This window comes from Leptidea sinapis, chromosome 44, assembly GCF_905404315.1.
Source record: "Leptidea sinapis chromosome 44, ilLepSina1.1, whole genome shotgun sequence".
In the NCBI taxonomy this organism is placed as follows: domain Eukaryota; kingdom Metazoa; phylum Arthropoda; class Insecta; order Lepidoptera; family Pieridae; genus Leptidea; species Leptidea sinapis.
Genome location: NC_066308.1, coordinates 2,008,867 through 2,025,334, shown reverse-complemented (window position 1 = coordinate 2,025,334; position 16,468 = coordinate 2,008,867). Strand labels below are relative to the sequence as shown.

Here is a 16,468-nt window from a genome sequence, read left to right as displayed (position 1 = left end):
CTTGACCACCGCTAACAGAAATGTCTTAGATTGAGGTCTATAGAGCTTACTTAGACTTTGTTCAGACTTTACTTACGTAAAACTTAGCTGAGTGTAAGCGTAGCATGATCTTTAATTACTTTTTTGTAGTTGTTAGACAGCTTATACTGAGCTTAAGGCGAAGAGTAAGCAGAAAACACGCAAACATGGTGTTTTTAGACAAGTTTTGTGGTGAAAGTATAGCATTTCGAGCTATGTACACTACTTAATCCTGTTACACATATCCTTAAGTCTTATTTTTAGGTTGCTAGTGCTTGCTGTTGGTTATAGTTAACACTGCCGATCCTTTTTGAACTACCACTTTTCTTTGAAGTTAAACAAGTTTTTTGGCATGGCGTGACGCATTTTTTTGGTACTTCTCTCAGAAAAGTTATTCTTATAGCTTGTACTTTTTTTGTGTAGGTTCATTTATTCAGATTAGTAGTGAATAACGAGGATTGCAAGTATATAAACTGTTTTCCACCCAAGAATTTTGAAAATATTGGCTTTGTTACATAGATGGCGGGCCGGCAGCCGTGAACTCATATCGCTCAAGATCGCTGGCATTTAGTGTCGCCTTAAGCTAAAAAAGCCCAATACAAGAGTCAAGTTCGCGTTTTATCACACTCAGCTAAGTTTTATGTGAGTAAAGTCTGAGTACGCTCTATAGATCTCAAATCAAATCAAAATAACTTTATTCATGTAGGTAACGGAAATGACAATTATGAATGTCAAAAACGAGATTTTTTTTCTTATTAAATCTACTGCTACTTCGTAAAGGGTTGAGCTAATGAGAAGAAGTAGTAAGAAACTCATTGCCACTCTTTTGAATCAATATTTACATTTTCATTATTTTACAAATCATTTCAATTACAATATAATATGTAAAGTGATGCAACAAACATACTGAAACGTCAAATAGTCAATGTTTTACACGAGTAAGTCAAAAAAGTAAATGTAAATTAATACAAAACAAAAGTTATTGAGTACAGTTATAGCTGCATTATCCACACACCGTAAATAAATGAATCTCAGGCTTAGAACTCTATATAATGCAAGATACCCTAATATTGATACTGCCAAACAAATTAATAATATTATGCTCCTTTGAGTCCATAAGAGATTTCTAAACATGTTGTGTAACTACATCTATATATCTTTTCAGGTTTCAGAGACAAGAGATATTAACGACGCTCCTGTCGCGGATATCCGGTGGAGGCCCGGGCTTAAAGAGATCACCTTCATATGTCGGTGCGTACATTTAAATGTATAGTTATACATAGGCTGCACTAAGAGTATCGGGAATGGAATACTTCCACTGTTCCTGTCATATTAAAATCTTTAATTGAAAACTTCTTGGTTCTAAAAATCGAATACCATTTATTTATTTAAAAAAAGATTCTCGGTCTTGTCAAACTTGTTTAGTCGTTGAGAAAATGGAATTGACTCGAGAAAATTCTAAAGCGATGATTATTATGACTTTCGAAGTGGTTTAACACAAAAACAGTGTGTTAACAGTTGATTTCTGCATTTGGTGATGAAGTCCCATCCAAAACCACAATTTATCGCTGGTTTGCTGAATTTCAACGTGGACGTGTCAAGCTCAGTGATGATCCCCGTCATGTCGTCCAAAAACTGCAGTCACCAAAGAAAACGTTGATGCTGTGTGTAAGCTGATTGAGGAATATCGACATGTGACATACCGCGAAATTCAGGCAACTTTAGACATTGGCATGAGTCAAATACAAATAATCTTGCATGAACAATTAGGTGTAAAAAGTTGTTTTCCCGATGGACACCGCATTTGCTCTGTGAAGAAAAATTATAATTTAAAAATTTAATTATAAAGAGATGTAAGGAGGATATAAAGGTACCCATGTCGTATCGTCACGGAAACACCGCACAAGAAAGCTCATTCCACAACTTTGTAGTACGTGGAAGAAAGCTCCTTGAAAGCCGCACGTTGGGGGACCGCCACACATCCAGATGTTTTTGTTTTCACACCGAGATATAACGAGGATATACTTAGTTGTGATAAGTCTTATACCCGTCTATAGTTGCAACACCAGGGAAATAACACGATGAGAGGCGAAACACGTGTCGAATTGTTTAAAGACAAATATTGGCGGAATTGACACTAAAGAAAACTCAAATCATATGTACACTTTTAAAGGATTAAAACACGTGTAATAGTAACTGTGTTGTTACATTAGGTTTTTGCGTAAAAGTTACATTTTTATTTTTGCTAAACCGACCTTTCCAGAGCTCGTTTTCAGGGGGACTGGCATATCTTTGACTCATTTCATCTGTAAATACACAGTTACAATTACACGCGTTTTAATCCTTTAGCAATGTTTTATTTAAAAATAGGTATATGTAAAATAACGATTTGTTTATAAATGTACCTCCTTTTGCCTTTACAGCTCCGGACCTAGCGTCGTCAATTCGGAGACACATGGCGGGTTGTATCCGGCATAAGAAGGGAAACTTTCCGTGTCGTTACTTCAATGAGTTCTGCACCTTCTCACTTCCCGCAGGTAAAATATACATTCATGCGCTTCTAAAAAAAAGCTAACGGCCTCAATATCAACCCTATATTAATTTCAAAATAAACGATTGTTTGAAATAATATCATACTCATCTAAATGATTTGAGTTTTATTTAGTGTGTCTTTAAACAATTCGACACGTGTTTCGCCTCTACACGAGGCATCCTGAGGACGTGTTGACTCGCCAAAATCTGGCACGAGACTGAGACTGGCAGTCTTTTGGATAATTATGAATTTCCGCAAAGTAACGCCTACTTCAATAAATATAATACTTATATTTTATGTCCTTTATTATCAGTTAAGAGTGTATTAAGTAAGTGCCCTCTTGATGGTAGGTGTATAAACTAAATATCGTGGTACTACACCGTTGAAACACTAAAACTATCGTAAACCAGTCAGGAAATATAAAAACAATATTCCATCACAATCCACTGTATTATGTACAGATTTTACAATTATAACTTTTAACTTTCAAATATATACTCTCGGAATTATTTAGCAACACTTTAACACTGCAGAAATAATTAATTTAATCCCGAGCAAGACATTATATTACACCCTTCGCCACCATTCTTCTCTACTCGCCTCATACTTCACACCGCTACACTAGCGCCACCTCTCAGACACCCGCTGCTCACTTCATTTGACTCGTTACACACGTTAAAACATCAATCATTTTATTTAACTGTAGCCGTTAAACTCTCTGCAATAGAAATCAAAATACAAATGAACTGAGTTCCTATGATCGATGTGAAAAAATATCAGCGCGATTTAAGTACAGCCTAGCGTCATCTGTAGTATGAAAACTATACTTACTGATTACACAGGTGGTTTTACACCGACCTTATTACACAAATAGAATCCCAATTCCAATATATTCTCTACGGGAAGCCCATAGGATGGCAGTTTCGCTATAAGCGCTTTGTGCCACACCAAATTGAAGGCCAATACGCTATGTCCAAACTCACCATCGTCAATTTCACTATTTCTATTATTGTTTGATTCCAAATATATTGTATTTATGTATGAGATGTGTCGCTTAATATTTCTCTCACTCGATGTAGCTAATAGGTCATTTATATTTCCAGAGATAGAAGAGCTACCAGCGCCGATACAAGACCAGCTGTTCATGGAATTGTTGGACAAGGAGGCACAACAGACTCTGGAAGCCGACCCACCACTCATCAATTGGAGTGGAGAGCTTACCCTCACATTAGGTGATCATTTTCATACATTTATTATCTACCCATTTGATGATCAAAATACTTATTTAATTACCAGCGGGAGGATTCTTTGTACAAGGTACTGGTAATATGGGTGGACCCTTTTCTGTCGACAAGTAGTGTGCAAGCATTATTGTGTTTCGGTTTTATGGGGGCTGTGGCCAGTGAAATTATTGACCTAATGAAACTTTAAATATATAATGCTCTCGATGTATCTATAGATAAATTTTAGTACATCACCCGTTGCATATCTTATATATAAAATTCTCGTGTCACAATGTTAGTTACCTTACTCCTCCGAAACGGCTTTACTGATTTTTACCAAATTTTATATGCATATTCAGTAGGTCTGAGAATCGGCTACTATCTGTTTTTCATCCCCCTAAATGTTAAGGGTAGTCCACCAAACCGATATAGGGTTACAAGATGGGAATCGAATACAATAATTGTGGTGCTATATATTTGGTAGGTCTGAAAATCGGTTGCATCAAAATTTTTATAATTGACTTTTTTAAATATGTTATGTGGCAATACGATGTTTGCTGGGTCAGGTAGTAATATATAATATTGACACACTTTGACACAAATTAGGCATAGCCTATTCATCATATGAATGTTTGTACCTACCGGGTTTCGAACCCGGGACCTCTAACGCAGTAGGCAGGGTCACTAACCACTGGGCTATATAGGTCATGAATATAAGACCGCTGTTCGGAAATTTCTGAATAATGTTAAATAGTATTTAATAATGTTATTATTCTTTAAATGCAGTACTTCTTATATAACAAAATATTTGTTACTTCATTTATATGTTGTCGTCGTTTAGTTTAGACACTCACTAATAATAAGTTTATTTTTAGTGTAACTGTAACTGATTGTCCTTAAATAAATTTTAATAATAGCCTGAGCCCTGATTATCTTAGTCTAAATGTAACTGGTTGTCATTAAATGCCTGATTATTTTTATTGTAACTGGTTTTCAACAACAATAATGGCTGCCAGGACATTGTCATCATTCATGTTAGTTAATGAGACTCCAATTGTCACTTGACAGGGTCCCGTCTGTATGCGTTGTGGAACCGGTCAGCGGGCGACTGTCTGCTAGACGCCGTGTGTCAGGCCGCGTACGGCGTCTTTGACCGCGCCAACCTGATACGAGCGGCACTTGCGGACACATTACACCACGCCCATCGGAGGTAGGTTCACACCTGTTTAGAGGAGAGGAAAGAAAAGGAGGAAAAACGAGCGTACGGGTCATCGGGTGCTGTTAAGTCATCACGGCTGCCAACACCAGAAGAATCACAGGAGTGTTGTCTTTTAGTTGGGTTAGGTTAGGTTGGACAAATCAAATCAAAATCATTTTATTCGTATAGGTTGAAACAAATGACACTTTAGAATGTAAACTTTTCTTTTTACATTTACCGTCACTTCGGAATAGGATGAGATTTAATGAGAAGAATTGGCAAGGAGCTCATTGCCACTCTTTTAAATCAACATTTACAGGTTCATAGTTTTACAAATAATTTCAACTAATAATATACGTTTAATGATGTAATGCCGTATTGACGTGGTATAACTGAAAATTATTATTTGAATGGCAAACCTGGAAAATTCCTTTAAATCGAGACGCAAATAGTGCTCGCTGGGTGGTAGAAAAAGGCGTGGCTGTGATACATACGGGCCCACAGACTGTGAGAGGTTAGTCGTCATCATATTATACATACAAAATGTATTTAAGATCAAAATATTAGATAGATTTATGATTAAAAAGTTATTAATGTCATTTTACTGATTAGGTAACGTAATTTCGATATCAGTTTTTTGATAGGCTAGGATAATAAAACGACAAAAAAACGTACACAGCTAAGCAGTTTTTATAAATTTTAGCAACTTACAAGGTATTTTACGTCGTTATTGAGAGTGAGTGTGACGCTATGTAGAGTGTATCATTGTATGGTAGACAAACTAAACCAACCAAAGTCAATTGATTTCGATGCTTTAGAGAGTTTGTCGTTAAATGGAGTGACGTTACATGGAATTTACACTTGTTGTACGAGTTTACACTGTATAATAAATTCAATAGATACATAATTTGTTTGTTTCATACACTTTAATCGGTCCAAACATTGCGAGTTTTGGCGGGATACTTTAAACGTATTGTATTTGTACACACAATTTGTACACTGATGCATCATCATCATATTCCACTGTTTCTTGCACATATTTTGTTTTCCCTAAAAAATCATAAATAAGTAACCAAAGGTTGAAATTCACTGATCAAATTACGATAAATACTTACCTTGGAATCTACTAACTGCCATAATTTAACTTTCAAAAGCACAAACACTGCTAAAAACAAAATATCTCTTCAGTAACTCGAGAAAGACTGATCAATAAACACGGTTGAAGCCGAAATAACGCTTTCTTTGATTTTACCTCTTAACAGTGCCGGTGAACACGCCTAGCGTGCTACGTAATTCCATCCTGCAGTGCCGCGAGCACACCTAGCATGTTTGCGTTTTTTATAGGGCGGCATCGCTGGGAAGTATTAGAAAATCGTGGTGGCATTGAATGTGTTAATCGACTCTGTTGACAAAAAAAAAGAGTTGATGTAGTCTATACAGAGTTTAGCATGGCATTTGACCTGGTTCCCATTTCAGTTCCACTTACAAAATTATTAGCATGTGGTATTACTGGATCTGTATTGGACTGGTTATAATCATACCTCAATAATAGGTGTTTCTATGTTGTTGCAAATGGTAATGACTCTATAAAATTTGACATAACATCTGGAGTTCCTCAAGGCTCGCTCTTGGGTCCTTTACTTTTTAATACCTTTATTAATGACCTGCCAAATAGTTCTAATCACTCGACACCTATGTTTGCTGATGACCTTAAACTCCTTAAGGTCATTGAGGATTTTGAAGACGCTTATCTCTAACAGGAAGATCTAAATCGATTTTATCATTGGTGTAAGGTCAACGGAATGATACTTAACACAGAAAAATGTTCTTGTATATCGTTCACTCGGAATAATCTTGAAGTTAACACCAATTATTACCCTTATGTCCCTTTAAAACGCCTTAATATTATCTGGGATCTTGGCATGGTCTTTATTGAGATGCTAACATTTATTTCACACATGGATAATATTGTCACTAAAACCTCAAAGATGTTGGGTTCTGTCCTGAGGAACAGCAAAGTATTTCGAAATGTACACACCAAAATAGTAGTGTCATATGGAGGCCACATTATGCAACACACTGCCTTAGAATAGAGAGGATACAAAGGCGTTTTCTCTACCATAAAGCTTTCTCTAAAAGAAAAGCTGAAGGAATTTCTTCGTACAAAGAAAGGCTAACATATTTTAATATACATAGCTTGAGCCACAGAAGAGATTTGTTGGATTTGATGTTTCTATATAAAAGTCTTAACAACATTAATGATAATGCAGATTTAGTATCCAAGGTTATATTTAATGTTCCCTCAGTATTCCAGGATGTCTAAAATACTAAACGATTGTTGCAAAAATTTGGACTCACTCAAAACATTACGTTGTAAAATTTTATTTAGTTATAAATTACATAATTTGTAATATTAACATAATATAATTAACTTATCTTAATATAACTATTTCATTGTGATAATATTTCGGTAATAAGTTAATACATTTTTTAATTTATGCATAAGTACTCCACTACTTTGTAAGCTTTATAATAATAATTGCATGCTGTATCTGCCTCACAAGATAGACATTTAGAATTAACTTTAGATTAAATATTGTATTGTTGCTTCAATAAATGTTATTATCACTGATGGATTGAATAAATGAATATCTGTAATAGTTACGTAGTTTGTAGATTCCTCTGGTGTTGCAAGAGAATGTGGGCGGCGGTGATCGCTTAACACCAGGTGACCAGACCGCTCGTTTGTCCTCCTATTCCATAAAAAAAAAGTTGTCCATTAGGACTAGTCACAGTTGACGGTTACACCGTGTATATGAAGCATGTGTTGTCAGCCTGTACTCCCGCTGGGCGGGCTGGGAGCGTTGGGTAGCGTCGCAGCTGCAGTACGCGCCCGAGGAGGCGCAGCTGCGGGCCGAGTGGGGCCGCCTGGTGGCCGCAGCCGCGAGACCTGGCACCGCGCTGCATCAGGTATCCAACGATCAGCTTTTTGTTCAATATAAAAAAAAATATTGGACAAGTGATTTAGTTACTTTGTTTTCACATACCAGTGGGTGGCTCTTTTGCTCAGGAAGCCGGCTAGATTATGGGTACCACAACGGCGCCTATTTATGCCGTGAAGCAGTAATGTATAAACATTACTATGTTTCGGTCTGAAGGGCGCCGTAGCTAGTGAAATTACTGGGCAAATGAGACTTAACATCTTTTGTCTCAAGGTGACGAGCGAAATTGTAGTGCCGCTCATAATTTTTGGGTTTTTCAAGAATGCTGAGCGGCACTGGGTGGGGCGTATCAATTACTATCAGCTGAGCATGCTGCTCGTCTCGTCCCTAATTTTTATAAAAAAAACATTTCATTTCAATTTTTAATCAGCCATAGCCGTAGCCAAATTTTGATAGGCGTTTTAAGATAATAATAACATTTCAGCTTCACGTGTTCGTGCTAGCGCACGTGATGCGTCGGCCTATTATCGTGTATGGAGTGGACGTCGTCAATTCATTCCGGGGTGAGGCACTCGGATACGCACGCTTTCAGGGTGAGTACGCACACACATACATACTGTCGGACCGTTATAATAACCGTTTTGATGTAGATGTATTACATTTCGTAATATTAATAACTACAAACCACCAGTGGGAGGCACCTTTGCACAAGATGCCGGCTAGATTATGAGTGGAAGGGCCATGTTGCATATTAAGGCTGCTATCCCAAGAAATCGCCAAAATAGCGCATAATTTAAACCATTTCTTAAAGGTTTATATAAAGCTGATATTTTTAGAAGAAGTAATTGTATATCTGCACAATATCAGAAGAAAATTCATTTTTTCTTTACATCTCTATTTCTTATAGACAGTGCGAAAATTAATCACCAAAATACCCCTAACTTTTGTAGCTGGAGCCATGCTAATCATTCAATCTTGATAAAAATTGTACGAAAATTTATTAATTGCACAACAATACTATTTAACATGACGTAGTTTTATTAGTTTTGTAAAAAAAATTGTATTATGTTTGTAATAAATTAAATATACTTCTAATTCTGAATTAAAACTATGACGAGATTATGCGTGAGAGGTAACCTAGCTCCGCTTGATTCCTCGAGTCCATTGGCTCGGTCCCCAGCCTTAAGGGACACAACTGAATTGGTATGGCATCAATAGCGACTTCTTCCATTTAACCGCATACAAGGTAATCGGTTCGAATCACCGACGATCAAATAATCTCCGAGCGGCTTGATTCTTTGGTTTTGCCTAGAGATGTGGGTTCTCTCTACACCTTCTACCGCATATATCACGGGGATGCTCAGACGAGTTGTTCAGGTTGGTAACCAGCAGCCAAATTCAATCACCGGATATTACAATGCAAATTCCACCTACATCATGTTGACATCTGGCATTCTTCAACCAGGCGATTTTCGAGAAACTTCTTGCCACGCACTACCACTTTGTGGAATTAAATGCCGGTTGCAATTTTCCTGAACCGATGCGACTTAGGGACCGTCAAGCTGATGCTGTGGTTGCACCACTTCCCTTAACGTAAGCCTCTTGCCCATTTGTCCCCTCTTATATAAAAAATCACGATATTATTTCACGTAAGATTTTTCCGATAAATTGGCACGTATGGCACTTACACCAGCACCGAATTTGGTATCTTAATGAAAGCTCACATCACTAAAAACATTCCTTGATAGTTGTTTAAATGTAGTAAATAACTGTGATGAGCTTAAAATACATTTCAATTTAAGAGCTATAAAAGATAAGTACTAATAATTATCTTGATGGGCTGACAAGGTAATCTCCCATTGAATATTATAATGTAAAATTATACCTTGGCAGGTATATACTTGCCGCTGCTGTGGGAGCCTGAGTTCTGTGAGAAGTCTCCACTGTGCCTGGGCTACACGAGAGGCCACTTCTCCGCGCTCGTGCCGGTCGAGCCGTACTCGCATAGACACCACTACATCTGCCGGTAGGCGCTAATACGTTACACATTTTATTTTGTGATTTGACCAAAGCTTTTGACTGTGTTCATCAAGCGACACAGGTCAAAAATCTATGTAACTATTGCAAAAACTGACTGCACTCAATCTTCTGACATTATATTTCAATAATATTATTCAGAAGCTGGATGCAAATGCCAAGAGATCTCCTGGAGCCCCAGTCAATATAGGGGTTTCCACAAGGGTCAATTCTTGGCCCATTCGTCTATCTAATATATGTAAATGATCTGCCTTATTTCCTTTAAGCTAAGAGCGATCTATTCTAACACCTGTAGTCATGCAGATGTATATGTACAACGGTATTCACTTAACGGAGGCTTGCGGTTTGCACCTATAATTTAAAATAATATAATATCCTTATTTTATTTTCAGAGACCAAGAACAAGAGGAGGATAGTGCAGAAATGACGTTCCTTCCCCTGACTGACTCTGAAGGGAAGCTTCTCCCTGTTCATTTCCTCACCTGCGATGAGGTATAAACTACCTTACGCTTTTGTTATTGCTTATTATATTTTCGAATGCGGTGATCACTTAACGTCAGATGAGGTGTTCAAACCACTCGAGACGTAAACGTTACGATTAAAAACCGCGAGACTGTCCTCGCCTTCGTATTGAAGATGTAAGAGAGCAGTAGGTGTGCATTGTTGTTCTAATACTACCAAAAGAAAGACTTCAAATTTTCTTATAATTGAGTCCCCTCATTAGCCACAGATTTAAGACAGGTTTGTTTCATGATGAATATCAAGATTGAGGAAAACATCCTGAGAATTTGCTAGATTCGTGTAGCACACCCACTGGTAACGCCAATTGTCCAAATAACACACAACCTTTTACTTATAATAATAATAATAATAATAATAATAATAATAATAATAAACTTTTATTTCAGGCCATTAGACCCATAACTGTGTTAGTATGACAAATAACTTAAAACTATGTTAGTAGGTACTTATTTCTAGCTTAACAACTAATTCTATAACTAAAAACTATAACTAAAAAACCCGAGGGAGCCTCTTGGCGCCTATGTGCGCACCCCCCCAGCACCTCCAGAGAGGACTATCTAGTTTCCTGGCCAATGCGCTGAGAAGAGTGTTGGTACTACTCATTAGCCTGCGCATCATGGACGCGGCACGCTTGCGCATGATCGCGTAGAAATCATCCACGCGAGCATCCGCAAACATTGCCGACGCACTGCAGTGTCGAGGCTTCCTCAACACCGCTCTCAGCACATTGTTATATTGAACACGCAAGGCACCATAGGTCCGCTGCCTGTAGTCCATCCACAGACTGCACGTGTAAAATGACTGGCAGTAAGCCCTGAATAAGGTCAGCTTTACTTGCCCAGTACAGCGCGCAAATCTGCGGGCCAACATATTGCCTCGGACCGACAGAGCCCGGCGCTCTCGTTCCATGTCACTATCATCCCTCAGGCTGTCGGTTACTACATGACCGAGATACTTGAACTCAGTCACTTGCTTCAGGGGATTACCACATAATTGTATCTTTGGTTTAAAGCTGGATAGTTTGTTCTTTCCCCTGAAAATAAGGAACTCGCTTTTTTTGGCGTTGTAACTGAGTCCATTCATCCCGGCATACTCCTCACAGAGTTGCAGCAACCTTTTAAGACCCCCAACTGACTTAACCCCTTACACCTTTATCCTAGCAACTTAGCCGGTACAAGTTAAGAATAAACCGCGAGCCGCGACATCTATGGTCGTATGGCGTAACACACATTCTGTCAAGTAACCGCACGCGAAGGTTGAGCTCGCGCAACATTTAAGAATAAATCCAGGAAATCCTCAATTCCTGTTGATTTGCCGCCGTGAGATCGTAGTGATTTCTTCGTTAAGTGTCCCGCGATATATATATTGTGGTTCGCCAGCACACTCAGGCGAATATAGAAGAACCCAGGATCTTGCAGAAGAGGTGAGTACCGGCTATTCCCTTTACTTCAATGATTCCTGTTCTGTTCACCTGAGTACCCCCTTTTATTAATACAGTCCACTTTAAATTCCCTGGCGCAACCACCCACATTACATTAAAAGTGAAATAAACTTTATTCAATTAGGCTTAAATTAAGTGCTATTGAATCATCAGTATAAATATTTGTTTTAAATTACTGAATTTAGCATATGATCGTAAAATGTTGAGCACGTGAGAAGAACATTTAAGAAACTCAATGGCCACTTTTTTCAATCAATAGTGTATTTTACAATGGCTGTAATGTACACAACTGGTTTGTAAGGTCCAATTTCATATATTTTTGTGTTATTAAAAAGGGTTTTAAATACCAAATATTTAATAAAAAGTATTAATAATAAAATAATAATCAAAAGGCGTACGATTAGTTTCTGCTATTATAGAAGAGAATACTAAAGGAACTATTAAACATTTACATCAAATATTTTCATCATCGCAACAACATTCTATGGAATATAAAATCTAACAGACTATACACCGTATTAGTTCTTTTTTTTAGATTCGATGTTTTGTAATATCAGCAACATTTGTGATTCCTCTGGTGTTGGTGAACAAGTATGAGTATGAGCCGCAGGGAACACATACCTTGAGATAATCTGTTCGTTTTTCCTACGGTAAAAAAATTCAAAAGACCATTTTGAAGCAAAATAATCGTACAGTAGACGTCGACTTGCAGAAGATAACTCGTGAAATATAATAGCGAATATAATTTGAACACAAAATTTTATGAACGATGCGGGACTCGAACCCACGACCTCTGGCGTTCCGTGCCAGTGCTCTGCCACCTGAGCTAACCGTTCGAGTGACGTATCGACATGAAATCTTGTATCCATTGTTCAACTCTTAGGTTGTGGCAACATCTTCAGGATCTACTTTGCAGTCGATAAACTGTTCAGCCCCAATATTTGCATATTAGTAAATTGACTTGAGATGTCGTTCTTGTTAATGTAAACAAATTGTTTGTTTAGGTTCGAGTCCTGCATCGTTAATAAAATTTTTATTTTTAATATTTATTTGTGTATTAATCCTAAAAGTGAGAGCTATCACTTAAAAACATAACAAAATGTGCTGTGTTATTAATAAATGCGAAGTAAAGTTATGTCAAGTTTAAAACTTTTTGTCATTCTTACCTTTGTCATTACAGAATTACATTACAGGGAGAAATACATTTAAATTTAAAGTAACTTACCACTTATTAAAAAAAAATTAAAAAAAAAACAACCGACTTCAGAAACATTATTCCAAAATAAAAGATATTATGTTCACTAAATAATTGCGTATTTTTTTTATGGAATAGGAGGACAAACGAGCGTACGGGTCACCTGGTGTTAAGTGATCACCGTCGCCCACATTTTCTTGAAACACCAGAAGAATCACAAGACCGTTGCCGGCCTTTAAGGAAGGTGTAAGCGCTTTTTTTGAAGGTACCCATGTCGTATCGTCACCGCACAAGGAAGCTCATTCCACAGCTTCGTAGTACGAGGAAGAAAGCTCCTTGAAAACTGCACTGTGGAGGACCGCCACACATCCAGATGGTGGGGATGATATCGTAACTTGAGGCGTGTCGTGCGAAGGTAGAATTCGTCGGCAGGAATCAGGTTAAAAAGCTCTTCGGAACACTCCCCGTGATAAATGCGGTAGAAGACACACAATGAAGCGACGTCTCTACGCAACGCCAAGTGATCCAGCCGTTCACAGAGCGCTAGGTCCCCGACAATTTGAGCTGCTCTGCGTTGCACGCGGTCAAATGGATCGAGCTGATGATCGCCAGACCAGAGATGACAGCAATACTCCATGTGTGGCCGGACCTGCGCTTTGTAGAGCGCTAAAATGTGGGCCGGCTTGAAGTATTGCCGTGCTCTATTTATGACGCCCAGTTTCTTCGAAGCCAATTTGGCTTTGCCCTCCAGATGGCCACGGAATTGGCAATTGCTCGAAATTTCGAGACCTAGTATACCGATACTAGGCGAGGCTTTAAGGGAAGTGTTGTCGAAGAGCGGTGATACGGCAAATGGGGTTTTTTTAGTGGTAAACGCGCAAACTTGAGTCTTCTGGGGGTTAAATTGGACCAGGTTCAACTTACCCCATTCCGCGACCTTCTCGAGAGAGGACTCGATAGAAGACACAAGTTTCTCCCGGCACTGGTCGACGTTTTCCCGAGGGAGACCTGCATGGCCCGTGTATACGGCATCACCAGTGCTGTCGTCTGCATAGCAATGTATGTTGGCGGTGTCCAACGTATCATTGATATGCAGAAGAAACAGCGTGGGAGATAGCACACAGCCTTGGGGCACTCCAGCGTTCACGGGCTTGGGATTCGAGCAATAACCGTCGACAACGACCTGTATGCTTTCAATAGCCGCCGCCCATCTATGTGTTAGGTATACCAGAAGATCGCCAGTCGACCGACCATGGCGAAAGCCGTACTGCCGGTCGTTGATCAACTGGTGACCCTCAAGGTATACCAAAAGCTGGCGGTTAATTATGCTCTCCATGATTTTGGAGAGTAGGGAGGTAATAGTAATAGGCCTGTAGTTTGCCGGATCCGAACTGTCTCTTTTTTTTGGATCGGATGGACAAGGGCTGACTTCCATGAGTCAGGGACTACGCTTTTTAAATAAGAGTGCCGGAATAAACGCATTAGCACCGGCGTCAACTCAGGGGCACACGTTCTAAGCACTATTGGAGAAATGCCATCCGGCCCGCTAGACTTCCTGACGTCCAACGAAAACAGAGCTCGCCGAACAGTTTTCTGTCTGAACTGTACTTCAGGCATGGAGCTCTGACACCGCGGGATGGTCGGCGGTGTTATTCCGTTGTCGTCAAGAGTCGAGTTGGAGGCAAAAAGAGTGCACAAGAGATCGGCTTTCTCTTTTGCCGTATGGGCCAGGGTGTTATTCCTCATGTGCAACGGCGGCATGGACGGCTGGTTGAAGTTACCAAGAGCAGCTTTCGACAACGACCAGAACAAACATGAAAACACACCGACGACTTGAGAACCTCCTCCTTTTTTGAAGTCGGTTAAAAAGACAGTATGTGTTTGAACACAGATGGCCGACGAGGAGGGCGTGGTGCGGCGCTGGACCTGCGCCGGCGTCACCGCGGGGGGCGTGTTGGCCGCCCGCCAGCTGCACGCGCGGCCGCTGCTGCAGGCACAGATGTTGGAGGAGTGGCTCAACCACTACCGCCGGCTGGCGTGAGTACACCACACACACACACACGTATCATAACACAGATCATTACTGTATGTCACGGCGGGGGGCGTGCAGTTATATTTACACATTAATGCTTCACGGCAGAAATAGGCGCCCTTGTCTCTTGCCCATAATCTAGCCGGCATCCTGTGCAAAAAAGCCTCACACCGATTAATGTACATCTTACATTCTAACCAAAATTGTTTTACCCAAGGTCGTTTAACATCCGGCATCAGAATGCCGGTATGGCCTTGGTCCAACACATATTAAATTCTTGGGAGATATCAGATGACGCTATATGAATATTCTGTGATCTTTCGAAAGCATTTGATTTCGTAGACCATTCTTCTTCTTCTCTTCTTCTTCATACGGGCGCTTTCCGCAACTCGACGTCATATGCGCCTATTTTGTGCGTGCCAGGGTGGTAGAGGCTACTCCAACCAGCCAAGCTCCTCCATGAAGTCACCCAACCTCTTAACGTCACGGAAGACTTCCCGAAGAGCGCCTGGTGATCCCAGGTGCTTCGCCCTGTAGTTTGCCACCTCACTGCATTCCAGCAGAACGTGAGCGGCTGTTTCCTATGCCCCCAAGCAACCTCTGCATAGAGGGCTGTCCGTGACACCTATATTAAAGAGATGCCTGTTAAAATTGCCGTGACCTGTGGCCGCACATAATATTAATCTTAGTCGACACCAATTTAGTTGTAAGATTTCCCTGGTAAAACGCAAGTCGGCGCAAGGTAAAGCTGCTTTGGCTTGCCTGCACTCCTCAAGGCTATCCCAGTATTGTTGATGTAGTGCTTTTATCTTTTGATTTAAGTGGTTCCTAAACCCACTATGTGGTAGAGGCAGGAAAGGCTCTGGTCCAACCGGTTGGGTCTCAGAACCCCTTCTAGCTAGTTGGTCTGCCGCCTCGTTGCCCCTGATCCCACTGTGACCTTTGATCCACTGAAGTGTTAGGTTGTTGTTTTTACCAGCCACCTTATTTAATGCTGAGTGGCATTCAAGTAATATACTGGAATTGATTATCTTACCTTGAAGGGATTGTAATACCGATTTGCTATCAGAGAGTATTCTAATGGAGTGATCTTGAACCTCTCTGGCCAAGATAGCATTGGCAGCTAGCAAGATCCCCCTGCATTCAGCCTGGTATACAGTGTTAAGCTTACCCAAGGGCTCGGATATGCTAATATTTAGATCTTCCGAGAAGACTCCCGTACCTGTGCCTGAATACGTCTTCGAACCATCTATGTAGAGGTCGAGCTCATAATGTGTAAGGACACTGTCGTTCCTTTCCTCGAGCTCTATTCTGTATTTTTGAAATT

General features: G+C 39.7%; 1 protein-coding gene across 5 annotated transcripts in view; it reads left to right on the top strand.

The window, feature by feature from the left end:
* Nucleotides 1–16,468, top strand: part of LOC126977167 (ubiquitin thioesterase trabid) — a 38,924-nt gene that overhangs the window by 13,205 nt on the left and 9,251 nt on the right. For all 5 annotated transcript variants that reach the window (XM_050825869.1, XM_050825868.1, XM_050825867.1 and 2 more), the window contains 9 exons: nt 1,184–1,269; nt 2,442–2,555; nt 3,655–3,783; nt 4,843–4,984; nt 7,807–7,942; nt 8,399–8,507; nt 9,808–9,940; nt 10,344–10,443; nt 15,001–15,146. In XM_050825869.1, the coding sequence (XP_050681826.1) occupies nt 1,184–1,269; nt 2,442–2,555; nt 3,655–3,783; nt 4,843–4,984; nt 7,807–7,942; nt 8,399–8,507; nt 9,808–9,940; nt 10,344–10,443; nt 15,001–15,146 (1,095 nt within the window). The remainder of the gene's footprint in view (nt 1–1,183; nt 1,270–2,441; nt 2,556–3,654; nt 3,784–4,842; nt 4,985–7,806; nt 7,943–8,398; nt 8,508–9,807; nt 9,941–10,343; nt 10,444–15,000; nt 15,147–16,468) is intronic.